General features: G+C 35.1%; 1 protein-coding gene across 4 annotated transcripts in view; it reads right to left on the bottom strand.

Moving 5' to 3' along the window:
- Positions 1–17,160, bottom strand: part of DIAPH3 (diaphanous related formin 3) — a gene marked incomplete at its 5' end in the record, with an annotated part of 440,633 nt that overhangs the window by 217,038 nt on the left and 206,435 nt on the right. For all 4 annotated transcript variants that reach the window (XM_081046382.1, XM_081046383.1, XM_081046384.1 and 1 more), the window contains 2 exons: positions 10,610–10,711; positions 15,184–15,278. In XM_081046382.1, coding sequence (XP_080902508.1) covers positions 10,610–10,711; positions 15,184–15,278 — 197 coding nt within the window. The remainder of the gene's footprint in view (positions 1–10,609; positions 10,712–15,183; positions 15,279–17,160) is intronic.

Raw genomic sequence — 17,160 nt, 5'->3', positions numbered from 1 at the left:
GAGCCATGCGGGAGGCAGGTCAGCTCAAGGTGCCGTGTACAATCTTAGTTGCAGGGGGCAGAGCCCACCATCCATTGCGGGACTCGAGGAGTTGAACTGGCAACCTTGAGGTTGAGAGCCCACTGGCCCATGTGGGAATCGAACCGGCAGCCTTCGGAGTTAGGAGCAGGAACTCTAACCGCCTGAGCTACCGGGCCGGCCCCTCAGTGTTTTGTTTTGTGTTTGTTTTTTTTTAATCAGGGCAAGGTTTGGAGGCAAAAGTAGTTTTTTTCTTTCTTTCCACAGATATATAGTCACATGACCACAAGCTTCCTTCAAAAGGTCCCTGATGAATTATATCTTACAAATGCCAAATAGCGCTTTCACCCCAGCTCATGCTTAGTTTTTGAAACAAACTGCAATAGTGTCATATTATAAGATCACTTTGGACAATTCCCTAGACTATGGATTGCAATTTTCCTCAGAGAGGTGGGTAACCTGAAGCAAAAACAAACAAAACTTTGCTGCTGATGAGTCCCTCTGCAGAGAAGACTGAGAAAAGCAGTGAGGTTTGCGTACTTCACCTTGCCCCACTGCCTCCTGTGTTACATTTGTAACTCAATCCCTTGGTGATCTCATCTAGTCCCACAGCTCTAAATGGCACCTGTGTGAGGCTGGCTCCCAAATGTACACGTCCAGCCCGAACTCCCAGGTTACATCCCAACCACATACTTCCTGTCTCCTTGGATGTCTACGGACACTTAAAGTGATCTTCTCTACCACAGTCTGCTCCTCCTGCATCTTTTCCTCATCCCTGTAAATGACCAAGAAACTGGGCTCATCCTTGAGTCTTCTCATACCCCCAAATGCAATCTATCAGAAATCTTGTCTTCCCTACCTTCGGAGTTATTCTGACCACTTGTCACCAGTGGCAATGCCATCGAGCCTGTCAAGCTAGCACTATTTCTCACCTTAATTATTAGATCATTGTAACAGCGTGTTAACTGGCCATTGGCTTCAATTTATGGTCCACCCCACAATCTGTTCCTCACACAGCTGCCAGAATAATACTCCTAAAGCAATGATCTGATCATTTCACTGTTTAAAACGCTCCTCCAATGGCTTCCTCAGGGTAAAGTCCCCAGTCACTTGCCATGGCCCTGGTGGCCTCTCTAGTGTCATCGCCCCCTCAATCACTTTGCCTCGGCCACTGGCCTCAATGGTGCACACTCACCTGTCCCTCAGAGCCTCGGGATATGTGGTCTCCTGTGTCTATAACATGCTTCTCCAAGAGAGCCACGAAACTAGCTGAAGTCACCCAGGCTTTTGCTCAAATATTACCTATTCAGAGAGGCCTTCCCAGCCATGTTAATCACACATGTAACGCCGTGTCAATTGCACACGTAACACTGCGTTAATCATACATACAATACCGTGTTAATCACACGTGTAATACCGCCCTCATCCCACCATTTCCCGAGGAGGATGTATTATTACTTGATATTACATTACTATATTACATTTGATTATGTGTATATTGTTACTTTCCTCAACTAAAATATAAGACCAACAGTATTAACAGGCATGTTCACTGCAATGAAGTCAGAACTAGAGCAATGTCCAGCACACAGTAGGTATTCAGTAAATATTTGTCAAACAAATAAATGAATCGTTGCTGAACCAAGGAGACAGATATTCAAATAAAACATCCGACAGTGGTGTAGTTACCAATGTAACTCAAGGTCTCAGGGCAGCCATAAAGTATCTGGCAACCCAAGCCCCATCAAAAGGCTGAGGCCTACACTAATGGAAAAGCTGTGACCTGGAGCCATTTCATCGGAATCCTTTAATGAGAGCTCAGGTCAACATCGGAACAGTTCTTAAATATACTCATTTTGTCAGCAGTGAAGCCACATTAAATTCAACAATAAAAAAGTCTCTAGTTTTCTGTGAATTTCAGGATAGTTGGTTAAATCAATAAGTCTGTTATCATTATTTTATGCTACTTGTCAAATAGATAAAGAAAAGATGCAAATGGCCTTTAAAAGTTTTGTCAGTGTGTACCTCCACTGTATCATGTGTAGGAAGAACTAAGAAGAGATGGGTAAGGCAAAGGATCTTCAGAGAAAATAATAGGATGGGCTAGATAAAGATATCTGTCAGCTGACAACTGATTTAAACCAACAAAATTTCAGTAAGTTTAACTAAAGATTCAAATGGAGTTGTGACTATTTCAACGAACACTGGAGGAGACGGAAAGCAGAAATCGGGTCATAAGAGAAATTATACAAGTAATAAATTTCTGAAGAATTTCAGGCTACAGATCAATCACAATTGAAAGCAAGCTAAATTAATAAGCCCTGAACTAGGAGAAAGAAAAAAACCATCTGTGCTGGGGAGCCTATATTAAATCCTGGATCCTGGTACGAGAGTGTCGGGAAGGTTGCAAAGCAGTGTGACAAGAATAGCTGAACAACAGCTGAATGCTCATGATCGTAGAGAAGCAGACCTCTAAGATTTAAATAGCTATGAATATAGTTATAATTGTTTATTATTCTAAACAAATGTCCTCCTGGATCCTGAAAGATTTCCAGACGAGACTGCCAAAGTGCTGTCGAAAAAAATCATGAAATTTGAAGGACCTTGGACAACTGGACAGGTCCCAACAAGCAGAAGAAAGCAGACGGCAAAGAGAACTCCTATTTTCCATGAGAGACTGGCAAGATTTATGGCACTGACAGACAAGATCGAAGACGAATTATTAAAGAGAAAAAGAATAGTGATTATGAGAAGCCAAAGGGACTCTGAAGAAAAAAATTATATCATACTAACTCTATATGCTTTGTTAAGTTTTAAAGTGATAATTCTGTGAGACATCATTGATTTGATATCGGACATTTCCAAATGCACTTGAAATAATCAACACACCTAAGGAATGAAAGAAAGACTTGAAGACATTTAGTCTGGGAAAGCAATGTTCTCACACACCAAAAAGTCATTATCCAGAGTATCATTTTAACAAAAATTAAAATAATTATGTCAAAACTAATCAAGATTTTTATTTTAAAAGGTGATTTTAAAATACATTTGTTTGGGGGCAATAAAGATACTCTGTATAATACCATAATGATGGATACACCTCAATTTACATTTGTCCAAACGCATACAATGTACAACCTGAGACTCAACTACGGACTTTGGGTGATAACATGTCAATGTAGGTTCATCAATTGTCATAAATGTGCCACTCTGACGGGGCATGTTATTAATGGGAGAGGCTGTGCATAGGGGAAGTGCATATGGGAAATCTCTGTACCTTCCCAATTTTGCCATGAAAAAAAATCCCTAAAAATTTTTTTTAAACTTTAATTTTATTTTATTGTTCTTGCTATATATTTTCCCTCCTTTCCGTTCATCTCTTCCTTATTTCATATTCTCACGTCGCCATCATCATGTGGCCACCATGTGCGAGATGTGCCATATGTTGGAAATGTAAAGATGAGCACGATATACTCCAGCCTGTCAAAAAGTTCTGAGCATGAATGAAGGCTGTGATGCGTAAAATAACACTGATATTCCAGGGTGAAAAGGCCATTGAGAGGTATGCACAGGGCATTACGGTGACAAGGACGAAGGACACTGAATTGGGTAGAGAATAACAGAAGAGGTAGGGAAAGCCTTCCAAAGAAGGCTTCCTCAAAGGGGAATGAAAGCACACTGACAGGCCTCAGGGTGGTGCCCTGCGAGCAGTGGAGGAAAGATGCAGCACAGGGACAAAAGTAAGACAACGTGGGAGGTGATGGCAGGAACTGCTTCATTAGGGACCGAATACTGGATGGCTGTCAGGGAAGGAGGGGATTACAGAGAGACCTGGGGAAACATTTGGGGGTATGATAGGCATGTTCACTACCTTGTTTATGGTGATGGCTTTATGGGTGTATTCATGTCAAAATTAACCAAATTCTAGAAATTTTAAATATGTGCATGTTATTGGATGTCAGTTATGTCTCAATGAAGTTTTGTTGTTGTTTTTTTAAGGCCTAATGCTAGTCTAAGGATTTTGGACATCCATGTAAAAGTTAGGGGGAGCAACTAAAGGATTTTAGAAAGCCAGTGAAAGAATGTCAGTTATATTTCACGCTTCATTTCACATCTTTACAAGACATTCCACACAATTAAACTGAAGACTTCATCAACTGCTACCTATATAACATGCTCCTACAATGTGCAAAGGACCGAGCTTTCCCTATACACAGAACACACTCCTCTCATTACGTCAGCAACAGGAGTCTTTATCTCACTTCACTTTTAAAACTAAACTTTGAAAATGCAAGTTACAGCACAAAAATGCTTTTTTTTGTGCTGTGTTGTGAAAATGCAAGTTACAGGCTGAAAGACAAGAGAGAAGCAATAAGAAAAATTACAAATATTCACATAGGAGTAACATACAGGTTATATAAGCAGCCCCCATAAATTATAAGGAAAAAAGAACACAAAAATAAATGATTAATAGGCAATTCTAAGAAGAAATATGAATAACCAATAATAATTGCTTCAATCTTAGTTAATGACCAGAAAATATAAAGAAAAAAAAATCACCAAGTGAAAAAAGGAAGATAATATTAAGTATTGGTGATGGTGCAAGAAAAAGAATTCTCACATATGTTGTTCATAAAAGCATAAATGACATGCCTCCTAGGAGGGTCTTTTGGCAATAACTATCAAGATTAAAAATACCTTTGACCTATCAAGTCAAATTCTGGGACTCTTCCCTAAAGAAATAATACAAATACCAAAAGCTGACTTTTATAAAGGGTTTATGAGTACAAGATGATTTCCACATATTCATCATATCAGTTGATTTCCTACTCAGGACAGTGTAATGAGGTAGGCAGTAAGGCAGGCACTGTTACTACCCTGTGGATGGCAGAACAATGACCCACCAACTATGGCCACATACTAATTCCCTGACTTGTGAATATGGTATCGGAAATGGCAAAAGGGACTTTGTGGCTGTGATTAAATGAAGGGTCTTGAGATGGGGAAGATTATCCAACTAGGCCCAATGTAACCCCCAGATCCATATAGGAAGTTAGGAGTGGGTGAGAGGAGATGTGATGACAAAAGCAGAAGTTGGGGTGACACCGGACCATGAGCCAAGGAAGGTGAGCAGCTACTGGAAGCTGGAAAAAGCAGGGAAATAACCCTGCCCCCACCCCAGAGCCTTGAGAAGGATTGCAGCACTGAAGACCCACTGTAGACTTCGGATCTCCAGAATTATAAAATAATACACTAGTGCTGTTTGAAGCCCCCAATTATGTGGTAATTTGTTATAGCAGCAACAGGAAATGAATGTAGTCCCATTTCATAAGTCAGGAAGTTAAGGTACAGAAAAATGAATAACTACCCAAGATCCCAGACCTAGTAAGGTCAAGCTAGGATTTAAACCTAGATTCCATTCTCATTAATCTCTAGGATAAACAGCCATCAAAAATACACTACAAAGATGTATGCAGAATTGTTTTTTAAAACCCTGGGGAAAATGAGAACGAACCATCTTTCATTCATTAAGGGAATAGTTCAAAGAAAAAGTCACAGTATATACCATGAAATACCACATAAGAATTTAAAACCAGCACATCGTGAAAATTAAAATCTCCACAATATATTTTATGGAGGAAAAAGTTACAGAACAATGTATTTTTAGGTGTGCTTATGAATATGCATACATTTTTAAATACAAAGAAATAGGACTGGAAGTCCAACAAAATGTTACAAATGATCATTTGTATGGAATACAGTGAATGGTGGGTGACAAGGAACTTCCACATTGTAGTCAATATTTTTATATGTTACTTGAATGTTTTACAGCAAGAATATTAGGGTGTATTTTAAAATGAGGCATTTTTAATGCAGGGAAATATGTATGAACTTCCTACAACATTTTTTGATTAAAAACAACAAAAAAAAGAGGCCCCTACTGCACAAAGTTGAAAAGCCCTGCCCTACAGTGACACCAAATGGTGGCAGATCAAAATACAGCACATATACAGGACAACTGTTCAATTCGACCTTCCTATAAATGTTTTCAGTCCTTTAAAGAATAGGCAGCTTAACAGAATTAAATAATACAGACACAAATACTCAAAAATCTAGAATTTTTCATCAAAGAAAGAATAGTACACCCAGCTTCAAATGCAAATTTTTAGGCGTTTTTCCAAACTTCAGCTAATCTTCTGATCCCACTGAATATTTACATATCTTATTTCTCACACAGTTAAACCATGGACTGTGAGCACAGTGATTTTACCTAATGGTTACTGATCAAAGAAACACTGCAAATGTATTTTTTTTAATGCAGTCAGACAACTAAAGTCAGGTTCCACTCAATGGGAACCAACCTTTGGTAAGTAGGCAATATTTTGGAGAGATAAATGAGGTTTCAGGGCTGAAGAGGGAAGGAAAGAATCCAAGAAAAGAGAGACAGGCAACGGATCTAATGAGTTTCTAATAAATAAAGTGAATAAAGCATGAGACTAGAACATGCCAAACATAAACCAATTTCTCAACAAAGAAAGTTTTGTCCTGGGCTATCCAGGGAAAAGAATCTTTCAAATTAAGCGCATCAGTCAGTACTCAGTGTCCTCTGCCCAGAACCTAATCCAACAAATAAAATCAGCATGTAAACTGTCTCTTTCAGGGCACACAAAAAGTTACAGGGATGGACCACCTCCCAGAATATTCCTCTAAAATATCATTTGACCACACCCCTTAGTCTCTCAGCATTAAGTGACAGTCTGTTCAGAGGTTTTGAAGGGTTATTTTCCACATGCTAAAATCTCCCAGAAAACATAGGACATATAAATATACTGTAATCGGCTACATAAATAAGTCAGCAATACTGAACGATTACACCCTGCATTCACAGCACTGGACATCAATTCTAACAGGTACCAGCCGCCAAGCACCAGGTCACCACCGCCACTTGACAAGTCAGGCACAGGGCCAGCACTTAGGACACCTGAGAATTGTCCCGCTCAAACTAGCCAATGTCCAAGTCAAAAGAGCAGCGAGGAGAATTCTTTCAGAAAGGTACCTTAAAATTCTGAATTACTAGGAAAAAACAGATGAGCGACTAAACCCTTAGCATCACAGGAATACCCATGTCTAGTCCTCAAGCATTAAGACCGTTCTCTTAGGAAGAGAGGTAGTATCAGCATTAAAGAATTTTGCTTCCAATTTCAAGGGAAAAATAAATACAAGTGGATATGAAACTCTATATTACTGAAAAACTAGAGAGAATATAGTCACATCAAATGTTTTAGTGGTTGAAAGAAAGATTCAAAGACAATTAATGTAATGGATACTGACATTGACATAATATTTCTGAATACTATATAGGTGTACAACACACTATAGGACATACAGCCTTAGACAGCTGTATGTGAATACTACATGACAAAAGTAAAACGTATTTCTAATTTACGTGTTGTATCATATATATGTATATTCTCATTGGTCTTTAATTGACTCTGGTTACTAGCATTTTGGATGTGTTACTTCTGCATACTGCCATTCTATCAAAGATGAAATAATGTAAGTAAATGCCGATGTCCTGGTAGGGCTGCTTTCTGTTTATTGTTTTACATAATTCTTGTGTGGAAGTAAAGCTGATTATAAAATGCAAACAACTGTAGTGACTTTATCGATTATTGTATCAAATTTGGGTGGATGTTTAAATACAACACACCTCTATGAAAAATCTGTAATTCACAAAAATCAAATTAACAAATTTACATAATTTAATAGAAGAAAAGGTAAAACTGACTGGCAAGTAATCTAACTGTAGAGTTTCAAATGATTTTTGTTAAAATGGAAAAATGCTAGAAATCACAATATCTGTCTATAGAACCTGAAAATGAAACAGAGCTGTTCTCAAGTCTACAGTGAAAACGAATGACAAGGCAAGCTTTGCCCTATTTGGAAATGCAAAGGCTAGCTCAACACTTGATGACTCTATGACTCTGACGACTTTTCAGGTTGAAGTGATTAGTACTTTAAGTCTAGGGTTATTCAATAAGCAAATGTTTTTCTACAAAAGTCTTACAGGAACCTGCAGTTTAACTTACCTCAAAGTTAATAGCCCATCTTCCATAGAAACCTAATTTTGTAAGTTTGTTACTTTAAACATGAAACTTAGTATTATTATGAGAATCTTACAGGAATATACATAATTATAATCAGTTTCCCAAACTGACCAAATTATTATATTATTTACACAACATTAATAAAGTGAAAACGTATCACTCTTTAATGAATTAGCAAATTTAATACTGAGTTTTTAATCTAGAAAGGAGAAGAGAAAACTTCAGGCATTCACACTCTCCCACACTTTTTTTCAGCAGCATTGCTATTTCTACAATAAATCCCATTTGCAATCAGGTATGACCTGCATGTAATTTGTAGATTCAGGTCAAGTTTGAGGTGACAGGTCCTGAAAGGGAAGTGGTCCATCTCTGTCTTCAAATAAAAAATATAGCATCTGGCACTAGACTTTGGGGATATATTATTTTAATGTTCTAACCTCTACGAGTATACGGCTTGTAAATCATAGCTCTTTGATTTGAACTCTAGTTTTTCAAAAAGTGCATAACCTGGCTATTCTATTATTTTTTTTGATGTTTTATTTTTTTAATATTATTAAATTTATGGGGGTAACATTGGTTAATAAAATTATATAGGTTTCAAGTATACAATTCTATAATACACCTGGCTATTTTAAATAAATATAAAATATTTGTTAGCTTGAATTCATTCTTCTTTGACAATCACTAGAATACAGGAATAGTTTTAAATTTTTTCTGTAATGATATGCAACATAAAAAGTTATTTAAGTAGACATTTTCATATAAGCTTGTATGTGTTTCAGATTTAATGTACATGGAAAACATTTCAGAATTATGATTTTACATTTTATGATTTTCATTCAGGAGTCAAAAAAGATAGCCAAAAATCAAAATTCTAAGCAGTCTGCAATTAACAATTTAAAGCAAATTCTCCCTCATTCATTTATTCTCATGTGGAAGACATGGCAAGTATAATATTATATAGGGATCAAGAGAGAGACAAAGTGATCAGGCAATAGAACATAAAGCAAACATGGCATACATGGGGGAAGAACAAGAAAAAGGGAAAAGGAGCACACTGAAGAATCGGATTAAAAAATAAAAAGAAAACTTTTGTAAATACAGTAAGTTAAAAAGTTTTATAATAAGAATATAAGACTGTGAATAGAAAAAACCCTGATTTTTTTCCTTGTGTTTTCTATTGAGTTTAGTGAACTCTGGGGACAGGAGATGGGGAGGCGCTGCAGGGAGGGCTGAGTAGACAGGTTTGTGAAGAGACAGAAGGTGTTTAAGAGCAAAGGCCTGAACATGCATGCACATATGGTATGGAGACACAGTCCTTCAACCCAAATTTTCAAAATTATATGAAATGCATGAAATGCAATTTCATCACTTCCCTGGAGATTGGTAATAAGATAACTGAAGAAAGAAAAAAATAAATCATATATATATATATATATATATATATATATATATATACATATATAAAGAAAAAATAATCTTTACATGTATAAAACAATTGCTGAAGAAAAAAATAATCTTTTCATATATATAATATATAGATATGTGTGTGCTTGTATATATAAAAGAAAACACTAAAGTATCAACATGATAACAGAGTGCAACCAACCTCAAAATGATAATTTAATGGCAGGGAAAAAGAGCAGGACAAAGAAAACTTGATAAATTATTATAGTCGCAATAGAAAACTAATATATTAGTACGTTACATGGAACTGAATGTTCTTTGGACACAAATTTAAAATGGAAATAATTGTTCTTCCATCTCTACACACAACATAAGAAATGTGGTCATCCAAAATATTCGTGTAAAAAAGTTAGAAGCTACTCTGTAAATATTTAACAAATGCATTACTTAAAAAGTAAACATGTATTAAGTAGAAAAAACATTTTTAAGGAAGTTGAAATCTACTAACAACACAGCTAATATATTACACTCGAAAGTCTTCTCACCTCTTCAGACACTAACTTTTATAAAATAAAAGGCTGAAACAAGATGGTGATCAAGGTGTCTCTAACATTTTTAAAAATATGTATTCTTTTTTATCCCTCATTGCTAATAAAAGACTGTATTTCTAATTTCAGATCTAAAATATGAGACGAACTGAAGTGAGTCATTAGAACGAAAAATTGAAGCTACTTTTGCAATATGTCAGAAATACATAGTTCTAGAATAATTCATAAATATACTCTGGAGTCATAAGGAGTGCAGTTTTCATTTTACATTTTGACATTAAATAGAAAACATTAAAAAAATCATGTTTATAGTTTTTAAAAAACTTTGGACTTCACGTAAGGCTTGAGTTACAATACATATTTTAAATCAAGATCATTTTCCATAAATATCCTTAGGTTAAAAAAAAAAAGATGGATATTAAAGGTTTGTGAGTAATACTGATGTGAAAAGGCTTGACATTTGCTTTCCTCTGTTTTGCAAATAAAAATCCCCTCCAAAAACAGTTAACGCTGACAGCCAGCACTCACCACAACGGCAAACTGTTCGGGTTCACATAAGTTGTTATATTCGCTCTTGAATTGAGACAATGAATTTAATTGCTCTTGATCAGGAAGATGCTTTATTAAGTTCTGAAAATTAAAACCAAAAGACAGTATCTTCACTAAAATGCTCCTTGAATTCTAGGAAAATTTATTAATAAACCATGGGAAGGAAATCGGTAAAGAAGTTAAGCTTTACACTTATTTCTAGGTAACCTCCCTTATATGAAGCCTGAAGCTATAGTCTCTGCATCTTGAAAGCAGAGAATTTTTCTTCTTCTCTATCCAGAGTTATTATATATTCACATCAAGCACTACTGAATGTTTATTTGATTAGCTATATAATTGAGAAAGAAGGACTGAACCTATACCAAAGAAACAGCTTTCTCACCTGGATAAATGTGATCAATTACAGTTCAGCTTTAGGGAATTAAATGTCAGAAATTTCAGGCAAAGCCAAACATATTTTAACACTTCACTCACAGGGATAAAAGAAATTATCATATTGTTACTAAAAGGCAAAGGAAAGAAAAGAAATCAAGGGACTCTTAATGACAGTTCTCACAAGATTTAACCAATATGATTACGGTTTAAATAACAAAAATGAAGATATCTCTAAGACAAAGACAAAGTAATTTTTCTGATGTGAAAGAAAATGTGAAAAGGCATTGAGGACACAGAATGATATACCTTGCAAATAAAAGCATATATGTATACAGGTCCTTCAGTAAGTTATTGCCCGTGGCTATGACACCCTTTCCCTATGTCATATGCACACCATAGGCTGTTTGGTTGTTCTGGCTCCTTGGTCCGTGCACAGCCTTCCCAAGCCACACACTTTGACAAGAGAAACATCCCCAATGAAGAAAGACCAAGGGAATACAAATAATTACGCTTGCCTGTTAGAACATAAATGATGACACAATCCCTTGAACAAAACATACACTGTATCAAAATATGATTGGAACAAGTTAGTGTACTGATATTAAAATTAAGAAAAAAAGAGTGGTTGGTGCTCACAATCCCAAATTCTAGCATTGGTATATTCTGTGCAAGCCCAAATTCAAGAACAAATTTAAATTAAGCCTACATCATGCTATACATATTCATGGAGGAAAAAATCCCCCAAAGGTGTTATTAGTTAAAAATAATGTTAGAGAATGTTATACTCATATATCGAAGTAGTTAGATCAAAGAACAAGTTTTTGACTCACTGTGTATCTTTGTACAAAAACATGGCTGACTGGCCAAAAAACAAACAAAAAATACCAATTTAAGATCATCCTTAAAAAAACGTATTCACTATGAATACTACCAACTGAATAAAAACAACGAAGGTATGATTTTCCCATCTATATAGAAATTTTTCTTAGTAGAATTGCCTGAGACCAAAAGACCTTGTTATTTATATTTTCTTTTAATCATTCCAGTTGACAGCTGGATTATTTAAATTATTTATTACATCAGGCCTCTAAATTCTTTAGCATTCTTTATATGACCATCCAGTCCCCCTGAATATTTTTAGTTAATATACAGAGGGTGCCAAAAATAAATTTATACACACTTTAAGAAATGAAAACTGTATTGAAATTGTAATACTTAATATATATCGATAACAAAAGATGAACACAAGTCATGTTTGACTTCTGTAATTACAAGAGGTGCTCAAAGTGGTTGCTATCAGCATCCAGACACCTTTTTTTTAAAGGTTATTGGGATGACAATGGTTAGTAAAGTTACATAGGTTTCAGGTGTACAATTCTGTAATACATCATCTATATAGCACAGTGTGCGTTCACCACCCAGAGTCAGTTCTTCCAGACTCTTGAGATTGCGGCAAACTACTGCTTGAGCAACATTGACCGAAGTGTCCACTTGTATACATTTTTTTGGCACTCCCATATAACTAAATTTTAATCTCTCATCAGAAATGTATTAATTTTTCACTTCACTATTTTGGCTTCGTAGAATAATAAAACTTTTGTGATTTGTTAACAGTACAGTACAAGCCCCACCTTCATCTGTTCCTTTACCGCATTCCCCACATACTTCACAAGTCCTAAGGTCCTACCAACTAAACCCTTCACAGCTGCCCACACCCAACCAGCTTTTCCCTTACAGCTCAGGGTATTATTACTGTCAGAATAATTGACTCTCACTCCATTACTCATACAACCCCTCTGCTCTTTTCTACATCCACACTGTATTCAACCTTTTAGGGCCCTTATCTGCAAACATAACACCCCTAGCACTCCCCTAACACGTTGTCTAGTTCTAAAAGAATCTTAAATCATCTACATTTATCTTGTACTATAGTTTTATATACATAAACGCCGTCTCCCTTGCCACACTATGAATTCCAAAAAGGTAAAGTCTGTGTCTGATTGAGCCTCATACAGTGTCCTGCACATGGTTAGCATACACACACACACACACACACACACACACACACACACACACACAAATAAATATATTAAATAAGTTAATAAAAGACTGATGGGACAAACAAAGGTAAATGGGTAATAAACGAAGCCGAAAAATGATATCAATACTGACATCTTGCTATATACGCACATGAATAAATACCCCACAATGAAATCATAACAGTGAACAAAACCTACAAAAATGATGGTTATTACAAAGTCATGCTTTCTCCATGCCCTATCCAAAATAGGCAGTCCTTCACTTTACAACTAGGAACATATTTTGAAATTTAAAAATGAGACTTCAAATAGCATGAAATTCTTGTTTTTAAATGAATATATGAAGACTTTGCATATGTCTAAATTAAAGTTTTAGATTTTACTCTCCTAAAACTGTTTGTTTTCTTTCATAAGTGTAGTAGGCAAATCAATGACCCAGCCTCCCCACAATGTCCACATCGAAACCCCGGAACCTGTGAGAATATTAAGTTACAGGACCAAAGGGATTAAGGTGTCTATGACCTGATCTTAAAATAGGGAGATTATCCTGGATGATCTGGAGGTGCCCAATGTCATCATAAAGGTCCTTAAACGTGGAAGAGGGAGACATCAAGTGAGAGAGGTGTGTCTATGACAGAAAGGTACAGAGAGATCCAACACTGCTGGCTGGGAAGATGAAGGAAGGTGTCCAGGGGCCAGGAAGAGGACCCCTGAGGAGCGGGAAAAGGCAAAGAAAGGAATTCTTCCTTAAAGCCTAGGGAAAGAAACACAAGCAGGCCAACACCTGGACTTAACTCAGTCAGGTCCAGCCAGACCACACTTCCGTTTCACAGAAACGCAAGATAACACATTCATGATAGTTTAAGCCAAGAAATTTGTGGTAAATTATTCTAGCCGTAATAGAAAACCAATATATTAATAAGTTACATGGAACTGAATGTTCTTTGGACACAAATTTAAAATGGAATTAATTGCGCTTCTGTCTGTACACAACAAAAGCCATGTGATCATCCAAAACATTTGTGTAATAAGGTTAGAAGCTACTCCATAAATATTTTACAAATGCATGATTAAAAAAGCAAACATGTATCAAGTAGAAAAAATATTTATAAGGAGGTTGAAATCTACTAACAACAACATACACAGTCAATAATAAGACAAAATTCTGCTAAAAAGAAACTGTTGCAGGAAAAGTACTTAAAGAAGAGTTGTTGTTAAGGTAGTTCGTGAGTCTCAGAGACTCAGCCCAAATCACTAATGCGATTATATTATCATCACATTTAGAAGACATGATAGGAGAAACAAAACCAAGAATAACTCCTAAGGTTACCATTTACTGATGAATTAAAATATCTAGAATAATTTTAATTGCCTGTTGACACTAACAGGCAATTCTTGTTTTCTTTTTACTGCTAAAACATTCTTTTCCTTCCATTATAAAAAGAAAAGATAGCAACTGAAGATATCCTCTTGCTATATAATTTTTTATTTGATTCTCTAACTTTAAATTCTATCAAGATATGTATTATTGATGCCTTATGTGGAATTCAGCAAGTAACTTTGGCATCGTACTAACATTCTTTAAATAATACTGTGAGGAGAAACCACTTAAAAAATCTCCCAGCTTTCTGAATGAATTCAGAATATTATGCAAACAGTCTCTAGTATTCATAGAAGCACAAGTAACTCAAGGAAGGATTGTTAGTAAAGGTAACTCTAAAAGGTTAGTAAAGGTAACTCCCTCATTCTTTTATATCTAATAGTAATACACCTTTATCTCCAAACCTGATAAAAACATATTCTATAAAGGTTATACACATAAATTTAAATTAACATATTATTCAGCTTAACTGTAACAAACACATAAAATTAAAATTAAACAATCCGACTTTCAGAAGAAACTCATTTAAAATAATTGAAATATATTCATTTTGATAGCATTATATTTAGTTTGCCGTTAAGAGAAGATGCAGAGTTTTATCTCCTGGCAATGCAGAAGTTATGCTAAAACTCATTATGCAGCAATGATTTTCCAGTTGAATGATTTGGTTTAAGAATTTTGCTTCACTTACAGATTTCTATTTAATGAGAAGCCTGCAATGAAATATAGGAATGTAAGGTCTCTGCCTGTTTGTTTACCTGAATCATAGACTCTGCCAACTGTGTTTCATCCACTTCCAATATCATCATTTTGATTTCTTCGTATGGTACCCGAAATGAGCTCAGGAAGATTGCTAAATGGGGAAGAGGAAAGAGTTCATAATGATTAAAGTAAAAAAAGAATTGAGATACAGTTCTATTTATATAATGAAAAATAATTCAAAAAATGAGAGACTTTAAACATTTAATATAATTACTGTAGGGGAAAGTTTCATTAACACATTTTATAGTCTTCTCCAGTCTTAGAACTACTGTTTAAAGAATAGTCCTATATTATTATGCTGATTATGACGTTGATTTCTATAGCAATGGTGCCAATTTTCATGTGATTAAAAATAAACTGAAATACATTTGGTACACTATGAAAATATCACATTGTAAAGAAAAGAACCACAAAACCCCAATATGTGCATGTAATATTTGTCTAAACATGTGTTATTAGCTTGTGTAATATCTCCCAGACCTATTAAATAGTTCAGAAATAAATATTTTACGAAAACTGCTGAAGAGTGCATTAACACTTTTACAAGTTATAATAATACTTCACTGTACAGAAATATTGTAAATATTATTCCAGACAAAGAGCCTTTGCATGCAACTAAAGCTTAAATATCCAATATTAGAAAACAAACTTTAATGGAAAACTATCAAACTGAATTAGATGGCATAAAGTGTTATTCTGAGAATTCCAACATTATTTACTTTTTTTTTTTGATATCTCATATATAGTGTTTCCCCCAAAAATAAAACCTAACCGGAAAATAAGCGCTATCATGATTTTTCAGAATGACATCCCCTGAACATAAGCCCTAATGTGTCTTTTGGAGCAAAAATGAATATAAGACCTGGTCTTATTTTTGGGGAAACACAGTATCTAGTGTTAAAACACAACGATCTCCTCAAAAGCTACTGAGGTACATAAGGATATTTTCACAGCATTAGATTTAATACTTTTGCTGTTCTCCCTTTATTCTACTATTGTTATGTTTCTTCTCTCCAGTGACAGATGGCATTTTTTGAACATACTCAGAACTTGCTAACGACTAGCCCATTTATTTATTTTATATACTGAACCTATGTCATTTTGTCAGTAGGTATTTTCAAATAAGGACACTATTTTTCATGAGAGTCAGAAAATATGATCTCCTTCCTTCGTGGAGTGAGGTTGTATTCCAGATTCCTGAGGATACCATGTGTCATCTATAGCTGAATAACAAAGACACTATCTGTGTTCTTATCAGCAGCTTCATTCACACATTTCTGAACTCAAACAGTCATAAATCTGAAAATACAGTGCTAGAAATTATGGATGTGGATAATCCTTAATATCCTAAGAAAAAGGTGAAATAAAGGATCTAAATGATATTGCAACAGACAGAGATTAATGGAGTTACTAAAGGATTACTCCACAGTAGACATTAGAAAGCACAAACATATAAAAACTACATAGATGCTCTCGAAGAGCAATCAATGAATAATTGATGGGGAGGGAATAAAACTACACCTGAACATCATGTACAAAACAAGTTGCACATGGCTATAGAATTAAATGTAAACATTAACAACAGAAAGGAATACTGAAAGAAATTTAACATGGCAAATTAGCTCTTTTATGGTTAAAGAAGGACTTAATCATAAAAAAAATGAAAAACATGAAAAGATTGATATCCGACAACAATAAAAGGAAAACACTAACGTCAAAGCACTTAAAATAATTAGAAAGCAAAAAAGCTGGAAGGATAAACCTGCTTCAAAATTCACAGAGTATTTGTTTTCCTTCATTTAGAATACCATGAGGTCCAAGTAGGAAAATGGGCAAAATGTATGTAAACTCAATTAAAAGAATAGGAAGAAAATGACAAAAAAGGTAACATGCTAAACCTCAGAAAAAAACAAATTGAGAATGCAAATTGTTAAAATATAATCTGAATTAAAAACTAAGTAAAATTAATCAGA

This window comes from Rhinolophus hipposideros (assembly GCF_964194185.1).
Source record: "Rhinolophus hipposideros genome assembly, chromosome: 4".
NCBI lineage: Eukaryota > Metazoa > Chordata > Mammalia > Chiroptera > Rhinolophidae > Rhinolophus > Rhinolophus hipposideros.
The sequence above is the reverse complement of the archived record's forward strand: the minus strand, read 5'-3'. Positions and strand labels throughout refer to the sequence as shown.